General features: G+C 44.7%; 5 protein-coding genes and 1 non-coding gene across 11 annotated transcripts; 4 read left to right on the top strand and 2 right to left on the bottom strand.

Annotated features, from left to right (window-relative positions):
• The first annotated feature begins 17 nt into the window (after window positions 1-17).
• Window positions 18-2,172, top strand: cuff (cutoff). 2 transcript variants are annotated; one of them, XM_064684373.1, is made up of 4 exons: window positions 18-638; window positions 697-835; window positions 896-1,109; window positions 1,168-2,172. In XM_064684373.1, the coding sequence occupies exons 1-4, from the start codon at window positions 83-85 to the stop codon at window positions 1,414-1,416; spliced, it is 1,158 nt and encodes a 385-aa protein (XP_064540443.1). In that variant the 5' UTR covers window positions 18-82; the 3' UTR covers window positions 1,417-2,172. The 2 variants fall into 2 exon arrangements, with proteins under 2 accessions (XP_064540443.1, XP_064540442.1); XM_064684372.1 differs by having other exon boundaries at window positions 685-835.
• On the bottom strand, window positions 1,456-4,411 carry ERp60 (disulfide-isomerase A3). Its single transcript, XM_064684368.1, has 5 exons — window positions 4,123-4,411; window positions 3,307-3,394; window positions 2,889-3,241; window positions 2,487-2,600; window positions 1,456-2,427 (listed from the first exon to the last, which is right to left on the bottom strand). The coding sequence occupies exons 1-5, from the start codon at window positions 4,269-4,271 to the stop codon at window positions 1,662-1,664; spliced, it is 1,470 nt and encodes a 489-aa protein (XP_064540438.1). The 5' UTR covers window positions 4,272-4,411; the 3' UTR covers window positions 1,456-1,661.
• A 152-nt stretch (window positions 4,412-4,563) lies between these two features.
• On the top strand, window positions 4,564-8,249 carry eEF1alpha1 (eukaryotic translation elongation factor 1 alpha 1). Its single transcript, XM_064684369.1, has 2 exons — window positions 4,564-4,719; window positions 6,349-8,249. The coding sequence occupies exon 2, from the start codon at window positions 6,364-6,366 to the stop codon at window positions 7,753-7,755; it is 1,392 nt and encodes a 463-aa protein (XP_064540439.1). The 5' UTR covers window positions 4,564-4,719; window positions 6,349-6,363; the 3' UTR covers window positions 7,756-8,249.
• Window positions 5,771-5,846, top strand: LOC135429888 (small nucleolar RNA snR61/Z1/Z11). Its single transcript, XR_010436479.1, has one exon. It is a non-coding gene; the product is annotated as a small nucleolar RNA snR61/Z1/Z11 (small nucleolar RNA).
• On the bottom strand, window positions 6,839-16,690 carry MCPH1 (Microcephalin). Of its 5 annotated transcripts, XM_064684365.1 has the most exons (10): window positions 16,532-16,550; window positions 16,396-16,460; window positions 16,056-16,323; window positions 15,769-15,990; window positions 15,513-15,705; window positions 11,656-11,790; window positions 11,489-11,583; window positions 9,899-11,369; window positions 9,220-9,438; window positions 6,839-9,150 (listed from the first exon to the last, which is right to left on the bottom strand). In XM_064684365.1, the coding sequence occupies exons 2-10, from the start codon at window positions 16,421-16,423 to the stop codon at window positions 8,743-8,745; spliced, it is 3,039 nt and encodes a 1,012-aa protein (XP_064540435.1). In that variant the 5' UTR covers window positions 16,424-16,460; window positions 16,532-16,550; the 3' UTR covers window positions 6,839-8,742. The 5 variants fall into 5 exon arrangements, with proteins under 5 accessions (XP_064540435.1, XP_064540436.1, XP_064540433.1 ...); XM_064684366.1 differs by lacking the exon at window positions 16,396-16,460 and having other exon boundaries at window positions 16,056-16,290; window positions 16,532-16,690; XM_064684363.1 differs by lacking the exon at window positions 16,396-16,460 and having other exon boundaries at window positions 16,532-16,685.
• Zip48C (Zinc/iron regulated transporter-related protein 48C) lies at window positions 12,335-14,340 on the top strand. The gene has a single exon (XM_064684374.1). It carries the CDS (start codon window positions 12,965-12,967, stop codon window positions 13,994-13,996), a length of 1,032 nt encoding a protein of 343 aa, XP_064540444.1. The 5' UTR covers window positions 12,335-12,964; the 3' UTR covers window positions 13,997-14,340.
• Window positions 16,691-16,727: the final 37 nt, after the last annotated feature.

The following is a 16,727-nucleotide window of genomic DNA, read 5'->3' as shown; positions in this document are numbered from 1 at the left end:
TCTAACTGTTTTTCGCGCACCATTCAAAATAATTAACGACGTCAAACTTTACACGCGAAAATCTCGCATTAAAAGTGTTAAAATGTATTCAAATTATAAAATATTAAATCTGAATGCACGCTCATCACCGCCGCAAGATAAGGAATCGTTTCCCACCGTTAAACAGCCACAGCGTATTGGCGAATACAGCTTATCACCTGAGGGGCATTTCGAGAATTCGCCTGTACGACTCTGTTTCCTAACCCAACTGGGGCCAAGCACATTTCCGTTTGCTTTAAACGCAAGCGGGGAGGCTATGAATTCGGAACAATCCTTTTCAAAGCCAAGATACTTGGATAATTTGTTCTATTTCTTGCGATGTTCAATGGATAAATTTATTAAACGCCACGAAAAGGGACATCTGCAGGTGGACGCGGATATTGTGTGCAGCCGGGAGACATTACAGCTAATGATGTGCGCACCGTATGAATACAAGAATAATTGGACACTTGCCGTAAGCAAGTATCGTAACACCATATACATATGCCCAGTGCCCAATGCGGAAAGACCACAATCGATTTTTGATGCCGAACATTTAAAGAAACTAATGATGGACCATTGGATGGCAAAACTGCGACAACGCTGCCTGGTAGCCATGGGTAACTACATAAGCCCAGCTGTTACATAATGATACGCCCTATATAGCTCCAATTTCAGATGATGACATTGTCCAGCCCGGTTCTTATCAGCAAAAGGATCTGAATGGACAATACTATTGTGTGTTCTGTATAGATATATGTGGCTTACATGTTCTATTCGATGCCCCCATCTTGGCTGAGCATTGTCCAAATCCATTGTAAGTACACGTACCCATGTAAAACGGCAGCCCAATAATAAATTTTCTTGTTCTTCATAGCTTTGGATTGCCCAAAACGTTCGTGGATCTAAGGATGCGCCTGGATACGATGAGCCGTACCGAATGGTCAGCCCATAATCGCAAGGATGTTCTCAAATGGTGGGTCGAATCCTTCCTAGTTGGCATTGAGAAGGTTTACATTGCCTACCACGATAAGGAAGGCTACGTGCAAAAGATTAAACACACAATGGTTCGCGAGCTGTGGCGGGAATGCGTGAGTAGTCGAAATCATTTAAGGCTTTATCAATAAATTTATAACGAAGTACTTACAGGATAACGACTGGTCGCCAAATATATGTGGCAATTTTATGCGACGTCTGCTAGGCTCAATCCAGCTGCTGATGGCAAACGTGGACAGCGCCAGCACGGTTTATCTGTTAGAATACGATTCAAAGAACGGAAATATCACCTACAAATACTCTAAGGAGCGTAATGAACATTCGTTTATACCCGACTGGTTTCGGATTCTGATGGAGGAGCACATGGACCATCTGAATGCACAAGTTCGATATCAAATTTGAGCGTATTACAATACTTATGTGTACAATACAATATGTTAATAAGATGAAAGTAGTTATTACGTTTATTGACAGCATTAATTGAATTTCAAGAAATCATCACACTATTAAATAATTTAATACACATGTGTTTTTTTGTTGCTTTTGCGGTTGGCTGTTGGCTGAGAATGCATTCGATTTTACAAAAATATGGAAATGCTACTTGAGTTACACGCTAATTTAGATGTACGCAGACAGCGAATTGGCGTCTACAGTTCGGTCTTCTTGGGCTTGCCGCTGCGGTCGTAGCCCTTCAGTTCTGTGCTCGCCTCCTTGGCAATGTACTTGATGAAATCATCGATTTCGCGACCGCCATTGTAACTGACGGGCTTGTTCTTTGAATCCTTTGGCAGCCAGAAGAGCGTGGGGAAGCCGCGCACATTGAACTCTGGCGGTACATCGTTGGCAGTGGCATCCATTTTGACAATGGCCACCTCTTCGTTCTGCAGCTTCTCAGCCAGCTCCTCGTAGATGGGGGTCAGTTTTTTGCAGTGACCGCACCAGGGGGCATAGAACTCGACCAGCGTATCCTTGCCATTGTTGATGACCACCTCATCAAAGTTCTTGGCCACGGCCACCTTAACAGGCGTATCATTCGATTCTGGCACCGGTTCACTCTTGATGTACGGCTCCAGCTCGTTGTCCAGCAACTTCTCAACAAAGTCTTTCAGACTGTCCACGGAGAACTCCTCCTTCAACGCATACTTGAGATTCTTGGCGTCGCGGGCCAAAATGACGGGCTTGTCACCAACAAAATCGTAACCATACTCATTCAATTCATGCTGGAAATCATCCTTGGAGCTGATGGCAAAGCTTATCTGGCCGACAAACTCCTTGGCCACCTTCAGCACACGATTGCGCCAGTAGTTGGTGCCCTTGGGGTTCTTCTGGTAATCAACGCTGTAGTAAGCAGTGATCAGAGGATTCTGGAAATCGCGGGATGTGTCCTGGGTGCGATGACCAACCAAGCCATGGCTGCAAAATGAAACATTAGCTGACCGAGCAGTTAACGGAGTTAATTAAGTGTAACTTACAAATTGTCCTTGATGAAAGTGCTCAGATCGGACTCGGAGCTGCCCTCAAACTTAATAGTGGAAGACTCGAATTTGTTGCTCAAGTGTGGGGCACGTATCAGCACAATCTTATCTCTGTATGGAAGATAATACAAATTGCATGCGATTAATAGTTGGATTTCACTGGAATTCCCTCTACTTAAACGACTAAAATACATTATTCCACGAACTTAGAAACTTAGAAAACTATGAAATCTGGCTTGAAAATTGCAATATGACTCGAATTGCAATGTATAAAACAAGATATTACAAACTATTTATTAAACTTAAGAAATATATATAGTTATGAGTTATAGATGCATGGATATCCCATATCCATGTACCCCATCTTGATTCTTGCGCATGCACTCGTCCCTCACTTACGTTTCGCCTTGCTGCTTCAGCACGGCCTCGTTGTCGCTGTGTCCAAAGCGATATTTCTCGCGGTTCTTGTCGGCAAACTTCAGGAAGGTCTTGGCCAATTGAGAGTCAATATCCTTAAAGTATCCAAAGATTGTGGTATCCTTGGTGTCCAGGAATTTGGCGAGCTCCTCAATGCTGCGCACCTGCTTGGAGGCGGGTCCCACCTGGGCGCGCATGTACTTGGCAATGCCACTGGCCTCGCGTGGTCCATTGTAATCCTGCGACACCTCATCCTGGCGGAAAATCTTCAGCGTGGGATAACCGCTGACAGAGAATTTATTACAAATCTCCTTGCCAGCCTCGGTACAATCGACCTGTTCCACGAGAATATGAGTTTGTAGTGTGCGCATTAAACGACTTGAATTTTCATTAAGTTTACCTTGGCCAATTTGATTGGTGGGTCGTCATCCTTGACTAGCTCAGCCGCTTTGGCGTATTCGGGCTTCAAGCGTTTGCAGTGTCCGCACCTAAAAAATGAATGTAAAATGTTTTAAGACACGTCACATAGTTCTCCAAATAATTTGGGAGAGCTCTAAAATAATGAGAGCTCTTATCTTCGGGGAGCCGAAGTTGAAATACCCTTAAAGATATACATATAAAATATTTGTTGACTGTGCTTGCTTTACGGACGTAGCTTAATCGACTCGGCTCGGCTCGGCTCGGAAATGTCGCTTTTTTTACAGGGAATAATTAGAAAACTAGTTGCGCCTTTTATCAGCGTACATTTAATGCGTCTTATCGTACAACCGAAAAACGACTCAATTAAATAGCTTGTTCTGTGCTTATGCTCCAGCTGATAAGGCTCGCTTGAGATGTGGCCGGCCCGGCCGGCATTTCAAGCTGGAAGAAGAATTGCTTTCTTCTTTGTCTACACAAATACCAAACCACGAACACACATACACACATAGTACATGTGTATATACATATGTACATGCACAAGGCAGGGCAGACAAGTTTACAGCTTACTTTATCAGCCCGCACACACATAAAAAGCTTCTATTTGCACATACATATGTGTGTACACAAGTTTCTACTAAAATGGCCGACTATGACATGTCAATCCCGATACGTGCCCTTTTTTCGCACGGCAGCGCTGACGTGTACTTTTAATTCGATTAATTGCGACACAAGTGCATTTTTATACTAACAATTATGATGCGACAAATGTAAATGACCACGCCCACAGCCCACTTACCAGGGTGCATAGAACATAACCAATGTCGTCTCATGCTGCTTTAAAGTGGATACGAAATTGTCGTCACCGAGTTCCAGCACATCATGTTCGGCGCCGGCAACAGTAGCGATAAAACCGTAAATAAGCACTGCAGCTACTAAGCGCCACATTTCGTTAGTTTGTTTTCACGTTACTTATTATTTAAAATCAGAAATATATATATATTTCTATATATATATGTATATTATGAATACTGTCTCTCAACCGCCTGCTATGAAAATATACGTCCAGGCCGGTCAAATGCTTTGCGAGAATTGGATTCGTTTTGATGGGTTAAGCCACGTCATTGACATTTTATAACACTGTTGGGGGAGTGAGTGCGCACTTAACATAGACCACTCCACCATTTAACATGAATATTTACTTTAGAATAACAAAATCGCATAAAACGGCCACACTGTACGCTATGCACTCGATATTCGCGGTGCAACTCTGTAACGCCACGCTTGCAGAAACGAGGCTACAAGCTTCCTGTTACGCCGAACGCTCGTTCACTTTGTTCAAGTCTGTCGCCGGAATAGCATAGACTTTGTGATTTCTCATTCAATTTATTCGAGAGTAAGTTCTGTTGCCAAGTGAAAAGAAATTTAGATGCATACCTGTTTAAATCAAATATGTGCAACGAACTAGCCTAGTGCATCAAACAATTAGTTTATAAACAAATATGCAGTTGGACTTTACAAATGTGCATATTTGTTAAACTGTGATGTGTATGTGTATCTGTGCACTCGAAAGTTAACCTATAAGGCGGCGCAAAGTGAAAGGTGGTGACGATGACTGCAGCGCAAACACGTGGCAAACAGCACAATGAAAATTACACCATAGCTAAATTGTTTATAATATTTAATGGCTCAAATGAGTCACTTTGTTTTCTGCAATATGGTGTAATTGCTGCGGATGCCACGCCCACATGTGCGTGGCACATGTGGATGGTCGATTATTAGCTACGGCTAATTAGAGCGCACACAAGTCAATTTGTATCGGTGTAATATGTTTAACACCGTAAAACAAAAAATTGTTTTACCAGTTGCAAATGCAAGAAAGTTGCAAAATTTCACCAGCAAACGTGGTTTTTTGCATGCGCGAAATTTTCCGCCTTTCTCTATACGTATGGGCATAGAATTTCAAGATGGCGGCTCACAAAGCGATGGTGTGACTGACTGAATAAAAGTGCTTGCAATAACAAAGTCAATCGGTGCCCACACCGGCATGGCCTATGTATCCGAATTGATTTTATTCAATATTGCGAAATCAGAAATGACACGATACCAGCACATGTGAATAACTCTAGACCAAGATGGCTGGAAGTCAGCAATGCACTTTAGTTCTTCGATCGCTGCTTCTCTATCGCGCAGCTAACCACTGCCTGATCGTCTGCCTTTGTTCGTATTGCCCCGGTCGCCATTTTACTTTGCTTTCTCGCTCGCTCACTTGCGCCACTAAAGCAGCCGGCAACAGCGTCATGCACACACACATACATACACACGGCCACATGGATAGATTAAAATTGCTGGAAATTTCTTTGCACATATATGTATATTGAATATGTATATGTGTATGAATGACATGTATACATATTGAATTTCATTTAAATTTTAATTATCTCGATTTTAAATGATGATATTTATTCAGTTCTGCTACTGAAGAATTTTGACGAAAGCAAAAAATACCAAAATCACTGAAAAATCGAGTGTATATATAACACTAGTTACGAATTGGACCTTTTTTGTATAATTATTTTTTTTCTCTTTGCACGTTCCTTTTTGTTGCCAGTTTCGTTTGTGCCTTTGTTACACACACACACACACTTCCACCACCGCGACATGCGGCTGCGGCTAAACCTAACCTCAAAGCAGAATGCGCTCACGAAGCCGAAGTGTGGAAAATGCGAACGCAAACACGTTTCGTTTTGAGGTTAGGTTGAATCGCTGGCATGCGAACTAGAGTCAAATTTTATGAACGTTGGCAAAAATGAATTTGAGTCCATCTTAAGAATTTCTCTATACTCAATTTACTAATATTTGTTCCCATGTTAATTATTTTTTGCTAACAAATTTTGTTTACCCTTCTGTTTCTTCCCCCCCGATTGCCGATTCTACCTGTGTGAACCCATTTACACACACTCCCTCACAAATACACACCTGATGCACGCTGTGAATCCCACAAACAAACTGTTGAACCCAATAGCTCGTATAAAGCAAGATGGGTAAGGAAAAGATTCACATCAACATTGTCGTGATTGGACACGTCGACTCTGGCAAGTCCACCACCACCGGTCACTTGATCTACAAGTGCGGTGGTATCGACAAGCGTACCATTGAGAAGTTCGAGAAGGAGGCTCAGGAAATGGGCAAGGGCTCGTTCAAGTACGCATGGGTTTTGGATAAATTGAAGGCCGAGCGTGAGCGTGGTATCACCATTGATATCGCCCTGTGGAAGTTCGAGACTGCCAAGTACTACGTGACTATCATTGATGCTCCTGGCCACAGAGATTTCATCAAGAACATGATCACTGGTACCTCCCAGGCTGATTGTGCTGTCTTGATTGTTGCTGCTGGTACTGGTGAATTCGAGGCCGGTATCTCCAAGAACGGTCAGACTCGCGAGCACGCCCTGCTTGCCTTCACCCTGGGTGTGAAGCAGCTGATTGTTGGCGTCAACAAGATGGATTCATCTGAGCCACCATACAGCGAGTCCCGTTATGAGGAAATCAAGAAGGAGGTGTCTTCATACATCAAGAAGATCGGCTACAACCCGGCGGCCGTTGCCTTCGTGCCCATCTCCGGATGGCACGGCGACAACATGTTGGAACCATCGAGCAACATGCCCTGGTTCAAGGGATGGAAGGTGGAGCGCAAGGACGGTAACGCCGATGGCAAGACCCTCATCGAAGCTCTCGACGCTATCCTGCCACCCTCCCGCCCAACTGAGAAGGCCCTGCGTCTGCCCCTGCAGGATGTCTACAAAATTGGCGGTATTGGAACAGTACCCGTCGGTCGTGTTGAGACTGGTATCCTGAAGCCAGGATGCGTTGTTGTCTTTGCCCCAGCTAACATCACCACTGAGGTCAAGTCCGTGGAGATGCACCACGAAGCCCTCACCGAGGCCGTTCCCGGTGACAATGTTGGTTTCAACGTTAAGAACGTCTCCGTCAAGGAGCTGCGTCGTGGCTACGTTGCCGGTGACTCAAAGGCCAGCCCCCCCAGGGGTGCTGCCGATTTCACCGCTCAGGTCATCGTGCTGAACCACCCTGGCCAGATTGCCAACGGCTACACTCCAGTGTTGGATTGCCACACCGCTCACATTGCTTGCAAGTTCGCTGAGATCAAGGAGAAGGTCGACCGTCGTTCCGGCAAGACCACCGAGGAGAACCCCAAGTTCATCAAGTCTGGTGATGCCGCCATCGTCAACTTGGTGCCCTCCAAGCCTCTGTGCGTTGAGTCCTTCCAGGAGTTCCCTCCTCTGGGTCGTTTCGCTGTGCGTGACATGAGACAGACTGTCGCTGTCGGTGTCATCAAGTCTGTCAACTTCAAGGATGCTTCCGGTGGCAAGGTCACCAAGGCCGCCGAGAAGGCCACCAAGGGCAAGAAGTAGCAACTTTCCATCGATAACAACAACAGCAGCAGCAGCAGCATCAACTACAATAACAACAGTAACAAGATGGAGCAGCCACAACTCAACAGCAGCAACAGCAATAACAACAACAACAGCAGCAGCAACAACAACAACAGCAACAATGATAAGCACAACAGTAGTAGAACACAAACACCTGTCCTGGGCAAGATGAATGATAAGATGATGTTCCAGCAAAAGCAAAAGTTTAATTTTTTCCATCGCAAAGAGTTTCGTCGGATACGAATGTTAAACGCCATCGCCGCCTAGACGATTGAGAGGAGCAACAGCCGCAGAATACGAAAACTTTACACCCTCGATCTTAAGTTTACCTACATATATCTATGATATTGTACTAAATTGATTTTATAATGATATCATATTTCATAGTTCGTATAATTTGTGTAGCAGTAGCGCAGGCGTATAGCATTTATATATTGTGTATTCGTTAAAATTAAAGTTTTGATTTTCCTATATATCTTATCCCTATTTTTTTTGCACAACTACTTTGTACACTAATTTTGAAACAAGAAACAAAAAAAAACAATACCTAGAAGCAAAAAGATAAATAACTTTATTTACAACAAATAAACACATTTTGTATTTATTCTGTTTCCACATGATTTTGGGTTGCGACTTTTTCGTTTTTTCAGCTTTGTTCAATTTTATGATTTTGTCTGCCAAAAATATTCGAAAGTACAAACAACGACGCAAAGTACAAGCAACTGCAGAACTATACAACAGAACTTTACCTCAGTTAAATGAAAATACAAGAGTTTTTGAAATAAATCATATAATTGCAACTTGGAACGCTTGACTCGTTTTTTAATTGAGTAGTTCTCGACGATGACATGAATGGATAATTTGGCAACAAACACATTTGTTCACCTCGTCAAAAGTCTTTGGAATAATCCATTGAATAGTTGAGCAAAGCCATTTTAAATTGCTGCCTAGGCTGGCTGCTGGCATCTATTTATTAATCACTAGAGCAGGATCTTTATAGCATACCTTTAGATGCCGTCGTGGTTTCTCCTCCTGTTCTTGACACGGATCCTCGTAACGTATTCCATAGGGCGTTACGATGGCGCACTTCATCAAGTATTTACCAAACTTTTGCACTTGCATAGCCGATATACTATCTAGCACCCAAAGGGGTGACAAATAGATGCGATCGTCCTCGGCGCGACGCTTATCGCCCACAATAAACTTAGCCTTATATCGATTCTCAGTTAACTTGGCACCGCCCAGCAGCAAAAGCTCCTTGATATTATTGAAGGTTATGGGTCGGCACAGGGATGATACGTAGAAGATCTCCATGTAGCGAAATAGTTCGCAGCGATAGGATAGGCCGAAGGCCTGACGTTCGGTGCGGCAAATCTGGCAAGGATTGGGGTGGGATAAATTAAAGCAATGTTCACTTTTGATGAATATCTTGGGCCAACTCACCTCAACGGCTCGCGAAAATGTAGTCAGTTCATATTTCTCCTCGTTCACCCATTTGCCGACACGCATCGATTCGAGTATCCACTTGTAGCTGACAATCCAGACGCCGCGCATCAAGCCACGCAATAGATTTAGCGTGCGACGCGGCTCCAGGCTAACCAGATGGGTGGTGCGCTTGGTGACCGTCGGATCCAGGCGCATTCCACGCAGTTTGCGTATGGCCTGAGATGGCGTGTCACAAAACAGAAGGTCAATTGGAAGATATTGGATAATTAATGGCAAAACCATTAATTGGCTACACAAATACAAACTTAACTTTGTTTTTGACTTGTTTTTTTTTGTTGTTTTTGTTGTAAATAATCGATGTGTAATTTATTCGTGTGAAAGCTGAAGAAATTATTATTTTACGACTACTGCGGGTTAACCATGTTTTATCAATAATTACGAAATTCATGAGCTAGGGCTTAATTAAAACAAATGACACAATTGTGATTATAAACTAAAGAATTTGAATAAATCTCTCTCCTTATAATCACAATTGAACTACCTTTGCATAGGATAGGGACGAGACTACAAACTAGCGAGCACAAGAGTCAAGGCCTAGCCCATCTATACAATATACAAACATATATAAATATCTCTAAGGGTCTGTCGTTTAACGCCGCGCTGCCGTATTACCAACCTTATGGATGACCTGCACCTGATCCCTGTGCATGTTGGTGTGCACCATCGTAAAGACTGTGCGTCGCTTTTTTGCCGACCTGACGCAATCGCCATGCGACTCGGATGCGCTATCTATTGTTGTCTCCGATCCACACGGTGTCATAAACTCCTCATTAGCGGGATCACTTTTCTGCAGAGTTGGACCAACCGCTGCCGTTGGCTTCAGCACACCAACTCCCAAAGTGCGTCGTCGCTTTACTGTGTCGGTTGAGGCGATGCTGTTGCCGCTGCTGCTTTGGCGTGATTTACCGCTCGAAAATGATGATGATGATGATGGCACAACGGCAATATCCTCGTTTGGCGTATAGAGACGCCTCATTTTTGGTTCAGTCAATTTCGGTTCCTTGTTTATTGCATCCAATGCCACTGCCTGCAGTGGCGCCACGGTACGACACTCGCCCAGCTCGGCCTCATTGGCCAAGGCCAGCGAGCGTCTTTGCGACGTTGTATTTATGGTATTGATGCGCTCATGAATTAGCTCCAGGTCCACATTGAAGAGCGAGCGTCGACGATTGACGGAGCTGCCACCGCCGCTGCCTGGCAGCCGGGTTGAGCTGAACACCGGCACCGGCGTGTGCTCACCGAAGCTGTCCAGAGATGTTTGTGTGGTCACATTTTCCATGGATTGCTTCAGGTAAGGATTTCTGTTCTCATCGTTTACCTCGCTTATCTCCATGTGGTCGGTCGTGTACAGCGTGCGGCGTTCAGTTGATTTGCCAATGATAACAGCGCGCGACATGCACATCTCCATCGTTTGTTGCACATAGTTTGTTTTGTTAAATATTGTCGCTGTCTTGGCCTGAGCCACAGGCGTGCTCATGTCCATCGAGCTGTTAGTTGCGGACTCCACCAAGGGCTCCTCGGCGATGGCTTGAAATGTGGGCTTCTTCAACAGCTTCGGCGTGCTGGGCTCCATAGTCGAGACGCTGCGACGACGTACAATCGATTGTTCCGGTTGCACCGGCGGCTCGGACATTGATCCTGCAATCGGCGGTGCAGCTAGCTGCAAGGAGCTGCGGCGACGTGTCATGCGTGGCTCGGGCTCTGCTATTGGCGCTGGCCCGTTCTCCTCTTCAATGCTACTTTTTTGGGACATGTTCATTAAGCTGCTGCGCCGCCGTGTCACACGCGGCTCCGATTGCACTTTATGAGCGTCAAGCTCTGCCGTTGTGGCGCCGCACGCCAAACTCCGGCGTCGACTTGCGCGCAACGGTGTGGATGCTTTAGTTGGCTGCACTGTTAGGGAATTGCTCCTGCGCATGGTGGCACGTTTTCCCTCGCCGAAGTCTAGGCTCTTCTGGGCCGTTGGCTTTTCAATTTCGGAATCTCCAATGCGATCCAAATCAACTTCATTTGTTTTGTCCATTTGGGGGACGCTTGTGTCTGCCGGGATTGGCATTTTGAGCGGCGTGAAAGAGCCGTTAGTCATTCTGTGGTTAAAAAAAGAGGAAGGAAACACACATTTAGAATTTGGACATTTTCACCCAAACAATTTGATTAAAAATGATTTGAGATAGAAATTTTTACAGCAAATGCGATTGAAATTTACCTATTTAGTAACTTGGTAGCCGGCGACTCTGTGGACTCGCCTTCGGCCAGGTGCTTGGTCTGGCTCAGTGGCCTAAAGAAGCGCGTGATGTCATTCTGCAAGATTGGAATTCGAAAATCTTAATATACATATGTAACCTGGTTAATGGTAGGAAAATCAGGACTTACCTTTGGCGTGGTTGTTTGTGTTAGTGCCGATCGCTTTTGGGCATCATTCTCCTTATCCTTGGTGCCTGTGGGCGTGCCCTGGCGCTTGCGCGGCCGCTTATTCAGCTCGGAATCCGGTTGCATGCAACGCACGCGCTGCAATGGGGCATGAAATAAACAACGGACACTGATTAGCCGAACGCAACGTCAACTGATAAGGCAATAGAGGGATTTGTTGTTGCGCACTGCTGGTGCGACTACTGCTACTGCGTCTGCTGCTGCTTTCGCAACTGCTTCTGTCAGTCACTTTTTAGCTAAAAACCACTGTTTTATTTGTTTATAATGTACGTGATATCTTAGCCGTTGCTGTCATTTGTTGATATTAGCGCGATATTATCTCTTGTGGGCGCTCTCTTTAGTCCGCAAGTGGTGAAAACTAGTTTTTACTGCTCTCTCAATGCAATTTTATGCATAAAAAACCATATTTCAAAAAACCTATTGAAGTTTTATGTCTTGAAATAAAACAAACTTCAAAGTTTAAGCTGATTTAAATGCGTTTTACGATTTTATTTGAATTTTAATCGCGCACAGGTGTGGCAACACTGACCCGTGGATATTGCAGCCCTGGTTCTGCTCACTGCGCTTGCGCCGTTCTGGGCAACGAGCAGAGCAAGAGCAACCACCGCCGTTGTATAAAAATTGCTACAGCACAGCCGACAGCCTCAGTCTGCGGCTCATTCACTGTCGGTCGCGCTCGCAAAACACAAACATAACGAATAAAACTTTTAACTAGCAGTATTACGCGATAGTACAACATTCTATAAACTATAAACAATTCCACTTAAAGAACGCATCCGCGCTAGATAAGCAACAAGTGTGGCAACCCCGAACACCCCTTAGCGACCTAAAGCCGAAATTCATTCGCAGCAGCTGCGAGCGAAGGGAAAGAGAGACGAGGTGTGGAGAGAGCCAAAACAAATCGAAAATATTGTTTGTTTTGCCACAATTGTCAAACGGAGCTACAATTAAAACAAAAACAAAACTAGCAACAACAACAACACAGAATCAGTGCGAAGAACAACTAGGAACGTGGCACTTTGCAGCAAGTAAACAAACTTGCGCCCCGCCGGCCCCTCTGCCCGCGTGTCATCAAAATCTGTTGCAGTAGCTTGGAAAATAATTAAAAAAGAAGATACAAACAAAACTTGTTTTTGTTTCTTCTTCTCCAACATAGACCGCGATAACGCCTACACGAGTACATAAATTATAAGAAACTCCAGCGACAGGCACTAAACCAAAAAGGCGAAACCTAATCAGACAGACTGCCAAGATGATAGCTGGCTATGGACCCGTCACGCAAGCCCTGCTGGGCACGCTGCTCACCTGGGGCCTGACGGCCGCCGGTGCCGCGATGGTCATCTTTGTGCGGGGCACCCAGCGACGTTCACTGGATGCGGCGCTGGGCTTTGCGGCGGGCGTCATGATCGCCGCCTCGTTCTGGTCGCTGCTTGGACCGGCCATCGAAATGGCCGAGAGCTCGCATCTGTATGGCGTCTACTCATTCCTGCCCGTGGCTGGCGGCTTTCTGCTCGGCTCAATCTTTGTGTACGGCTGCGACAAGCTGATGTCGTATCTGGGCCTGAACAGCACCAACATGATGATACAGATGACGCAGAGCAAGGACAAGGCCGACATTGCCATTGACGAGCTGAAGCGCAACGGTGCCGCCGCGAGTGCACGCCATGCGTCCAAGAGCTTGGACAGCTTCTCGGATTGCCTGAGCGTGCAGCACAGTGGCGAGTCGCGTCGCCGCAAGAAGGGCAGCATTAGCGACATGGAGCAGTGCACATACACAGCGGAGGCGACGCTGGAACAGCAGCGCGCACAGGAGGCGTTGTCGCAATGGAAACGCATCATGCTGCTGGTGGTGGCCATTACCGTGCACAATATACCCGAAGGCCTGGCGGTCGGTGTCAGCTTCGGCGCTGTCGGCACCACGAACAGCTCCACATTCGAGAGTGCACGCAATCTGGCCATTGGCATTGGCATACAAAACTTTCCCGAGGGTTTGGCCGTCAGCCTGCCGCTGCATGCAGCCGGATTTAGTGTGATGCGCTCGCTCTGGTATGGCCAGCTGTCGGGCATGGTGGAGCCCATTTTCGGTGTGCTCGGCGCAGTGGCTGTCACATTTGCCAATCTTATATTACCCTATGCGCTGTCCTTTGCTGCCGGTGCCATGATCTATATTGTGGCCGACGATATTCTGCCGGAGGCGCATGCCAGCGGCAATGGCACAATTGCCACATGGGGCACAGTCTCTGGTTTCTTGATAATGATGTGCCTTGAAGTGGCGCTCTCGTGATGTGGCCACGCAACAAACAACAACGCAACAAACAACACACATGTTCCTAGCAGCATTCCACCAGGGCACAGGCACAGCAAAGGACTCGCAAATCATTTTAGTGTAAATTTAAATTATCGCACGTACTTAATGCGCATTTGTCTCGTTTGTAAATAGCTAAAAGGAACCAGGCTTTATGATATTCGTATTGTCTTGTTCGAACAATTTTTTAAAAATGTACATAATATGTGTATGTATTTGTTACAATCTCAGAGAACGTTGCCTGCAGCGCGTTTAACGCCAGCCCAAAAAGCAGAAGAAAAATCAAAAAAAACCCCAACCGTAACTAAGTATTTTTATATAAGTGACGACTTGGCTATATTATTATTATTGTTGCCATGTACATCAAGTTATGTAAATGTGCGAGGCGTTTTTTTTTTTATATGTATACAACTACTACTATATATATTAATAATTTAAAATTCTTGCGAAACGGCGGTAAACAGACGTATGCATGTGCAATAGGTTTTAAGTTGTCAGCGTGTCTTTCTTCTTTAACAAAAATAACAAAAAAAAACTGTCGTAATATTTATAAGTAATAAAACATAATGTCTTGTACGTATAGTACAATATGTATTAAGAATTGCATTTGTTCTCAACCTGGACACTTGGCTATGTTACCAACTTCCTGGGCACTGATAAGAACGGCCCCGCAAAACACGTTGTGTTACACGCAAATTGAATTAGATAACCCAACGCGTACAAACAAACAAACAACAACACGCCCAGCTAAAGTGCCTGACATTTGTTGTCTGTGATAAGAATCTGTCGAGCGAAAAATACGTGAACTTGCAGACGGCACTCAAACGCTTCGCTTCCATTTCTGGGCATTTGTGCTGACATTTTTGCCATACACAATGCTCAAACTTAATCAAAAAGGGCATGCCATTTTAGACAACTGCTGTCCGATACCCAAAAGGCATCAGTCGTCAGAGATTAGCATAAGAATCTTAACTAGCCAACTACAGACATGAACGTACGAATGCAGGTTGCTCGGCTGTTTACAGGGTATCTGCCAGGCCTAGCATTTAACACTACCAGACAATTGCTTGTTAACTTTTGGACAAGAGATTTTATCTGAGTCATTGTCGCTGTTCAGATAATATAGCAATTCGTTGGGTCTTATCAAGAATGTGGGGCGAACCAAACAACTAATCAATTTGGTTATTTTACAGTGTTTTTTATGGCAACAATAAACCAATTAAATAGCCACTAGTTTTAAGTGGAGTTGATACTCCCGAAACAATTAAAACTTGGGTTATTTACAATTCCCGATGGCTCGCGCAGGCTGGCAACAACAATCGGCGGTTGAGACATGAAATGTGCTTATAATAATTTACACATTTGCAGGCAGCTATCAATAATTTGCATAGATTGAAATGGAGGCTCGTCCAAGCACGTGTTACAACTCTTAGGCAAAACCAGATTTCTGCATCTGATTATAAACATAGCATAATATATCTATTGGAATACTTACCGACAGTTTACCGTAGAGTTCGGGGTATTCATACATGTGAATATTGCTAATGGGAAACTGTTGTGGATCGCACAGACGTCGTTGCACCTTGCAGGCCTCAATCCACAATATCGACACAATTGGTATGTTCCAGCTCTGGGCGCGCTTGTAGGTGGACAATAGGCCGTCCTTGAAGACCACATGTGTGGTATTGCTGCCAAATGAATTTCAATTTAAACATTAATATTGTTTATTTGTTTCAAAGAGTCAAACTAACCGCAGCAGACGATCATTCACTTGGGCGCCCAGCTTGGCAATGATGGTCTTTACGCCCTCGGAACGATTATCATTGCCAGTGCGCACTTCAACGTAGACAATGACGTCCTTCAAAATATCCGGGAGCGTTGGCGGCGGTGGCGGGTTTCGTTCCTCGGCTGTAATGATGCTTATTTCGGCATGTGGCACATCAAAGTTGTTGTATATGGCTCTGGTGGGGCTTCTGCTTGCACAGAGAACAAACACACAATCATTTCTGATAAAGATTAGTTAAATTTCTCTGCTCACTTGAGGGCACGCATGGCGCGCATGCGCAGCGCGGCGCTGGGGCTGTTGAGATCACGTTGTAAATGGTTGAGACTGGGATCCTGTTTGGGCGTCTTGGCAGGCGTGTGCTTGGGACTACTGGCTGCTGGGTTATAGTCTGCAGCCCTGGGCTTGGGCGTCATTATCATGTGGGCAATTGCTGGTGTTGTCGCAATAGAAGTAACCGACGTACAGGATTTGATTGTGACAGCCCTGTCTGAAGTACAAAGATCCGTTTGCTTATTTTTATCTGCATTGTGTTAAAGGGTATTATAAATTTGTACATTGGACTGAGGTTGGGGTAAAATTTGAATAAACGCACTTTCACCCATTATTTGTGTTCTCCACATAATATAGTTCCAAGACTTGCTTAAATTTTAGTTGATACTGAAAATTTTGAGCACGCCGAAATTAAACAGGAATTGATTTCTAAAAATAAGCTGTATTACAAAGCTAACCTGCTGTCTCTGCCTGGGTTGCCTTTGAATGCCAACGGAACTCGTTCACTTTCATTTGTTTTACCGTATTTAGCACGATTTGTCAAACATATGTGTTTTCCTTAGCTGATGTAGTAATAATGTTGATTTGTTTTGCTTTTTTTGTAAAAATATTAAATAATTGCTAACAATTGTTAAAATTTACAAATTTTACGCG

The sequence above is a fragment of the Drosophila montana genome, unplaced genomic scaffold, assembly GCF_035044405.1.
Source record: "Drosophila montana isolate Dmon_TW-CO22-7 unplaced genomic scaffold, ASM3504440v1 contig_2716_1, whole genome shotgun sequence".
In the NCBI taxonomy this organism is placed as follows: Eukaryota; Metazoa; Arthropoda; class Insecta; order Diptera; family Drosophilidae; genus Drosophila; species Drosophila montana.
This window is presented reverse-complemented; position numbering and strand designations above follow the sequence as displayed.

What these genes read in the sequence shown, in the direction of transcription:
- eEF1alpha1 (XM_064684369.1), top strand. Translation starts at nt 6,364, where the DNA reads ATGGGTAAGGAAAAGATTCACATCAACATTGTCGTGATTGGACACGTC.
- ERp60 (XM_064684368.1), bottom strand. Translation starts at nt 4,271, where the DNA reads ATGTGGCGCTTAGTAGCTGCAGTGCTTATTTACGGTTTTATCGCTACT. An exon ending in GTTATGTTCTATGCACCCTG is followed by an intron (nt 3,395 to 4,122) that starts GTAAGTGGGCTG and finishes TTCATTTTTTAG; the next exon opens with GTGCGGACACTGCAAACGCT. An exon ending in CTGAAGCAGCAAGGCGAAAC is followed by an intron (nt 2,601 to 2,888) that starts GTAAGTGAGGGA and finishes TCTTCCATACAG; the next exon opens with AGATAAGATTGTGCTGATAC.
- cuff (XM_064684372.1), top strand. Translation starts at nt 83, where the DNA reads ATGTATTCAAATTATAAAATATTAAATCTGAATGCACGCTCATCACCG. An exon ending in ACGCTGCCTGGTAGCCATGG is followed by an intron (nt 639 to 684) that starts GTAACTACATAA and finishes CGCCCTATATAG; the next exon opens with CTCCAATTTCAGATGATGAC. An exon ending in GCGAGCTGTGGCGGGAATGC is followed by an intron (nt 1,110 to 1,167) that starts GTGAGTAGTCGA and finishes AAGTACTTACAG; the next exon opens with GATAACGACTGGTCGCCAAA.
- Zip48C (XM_064684374.1), top strand. Translation starts at nt 12,965, where the DNA reads ATGATAGCTGGCTATGGACCCGTCACGCAAGCCCTGCTGGGCACGCTG.
- MCPH1 (XM_064684363.1), bottom strand. Translation starts at nt 16,586, where the DNA reads ATGAAAGTGAACGAGTTCCGTTGGCATTCAAAGGCAACCCAGGCAGAG. An exon ending in AGGTGCAGGTCATCCATAAG is followed by an intron (nt 9,439 to 9,898) that starts GTTGGTAATACG and finishes ACGCCATCTCAG; the next exon opens with GCCATACGCAAACTGCGTGG. An exon ending in CATTTTCGCGAGCCGTTGAG is followed by an intron (nt 9,151 to 9,219) that starts GTGAGTTGGCCC and finishes AATCCTTGCCAG; the next exon opens with ATTTGCCGCACCGAACGTCA.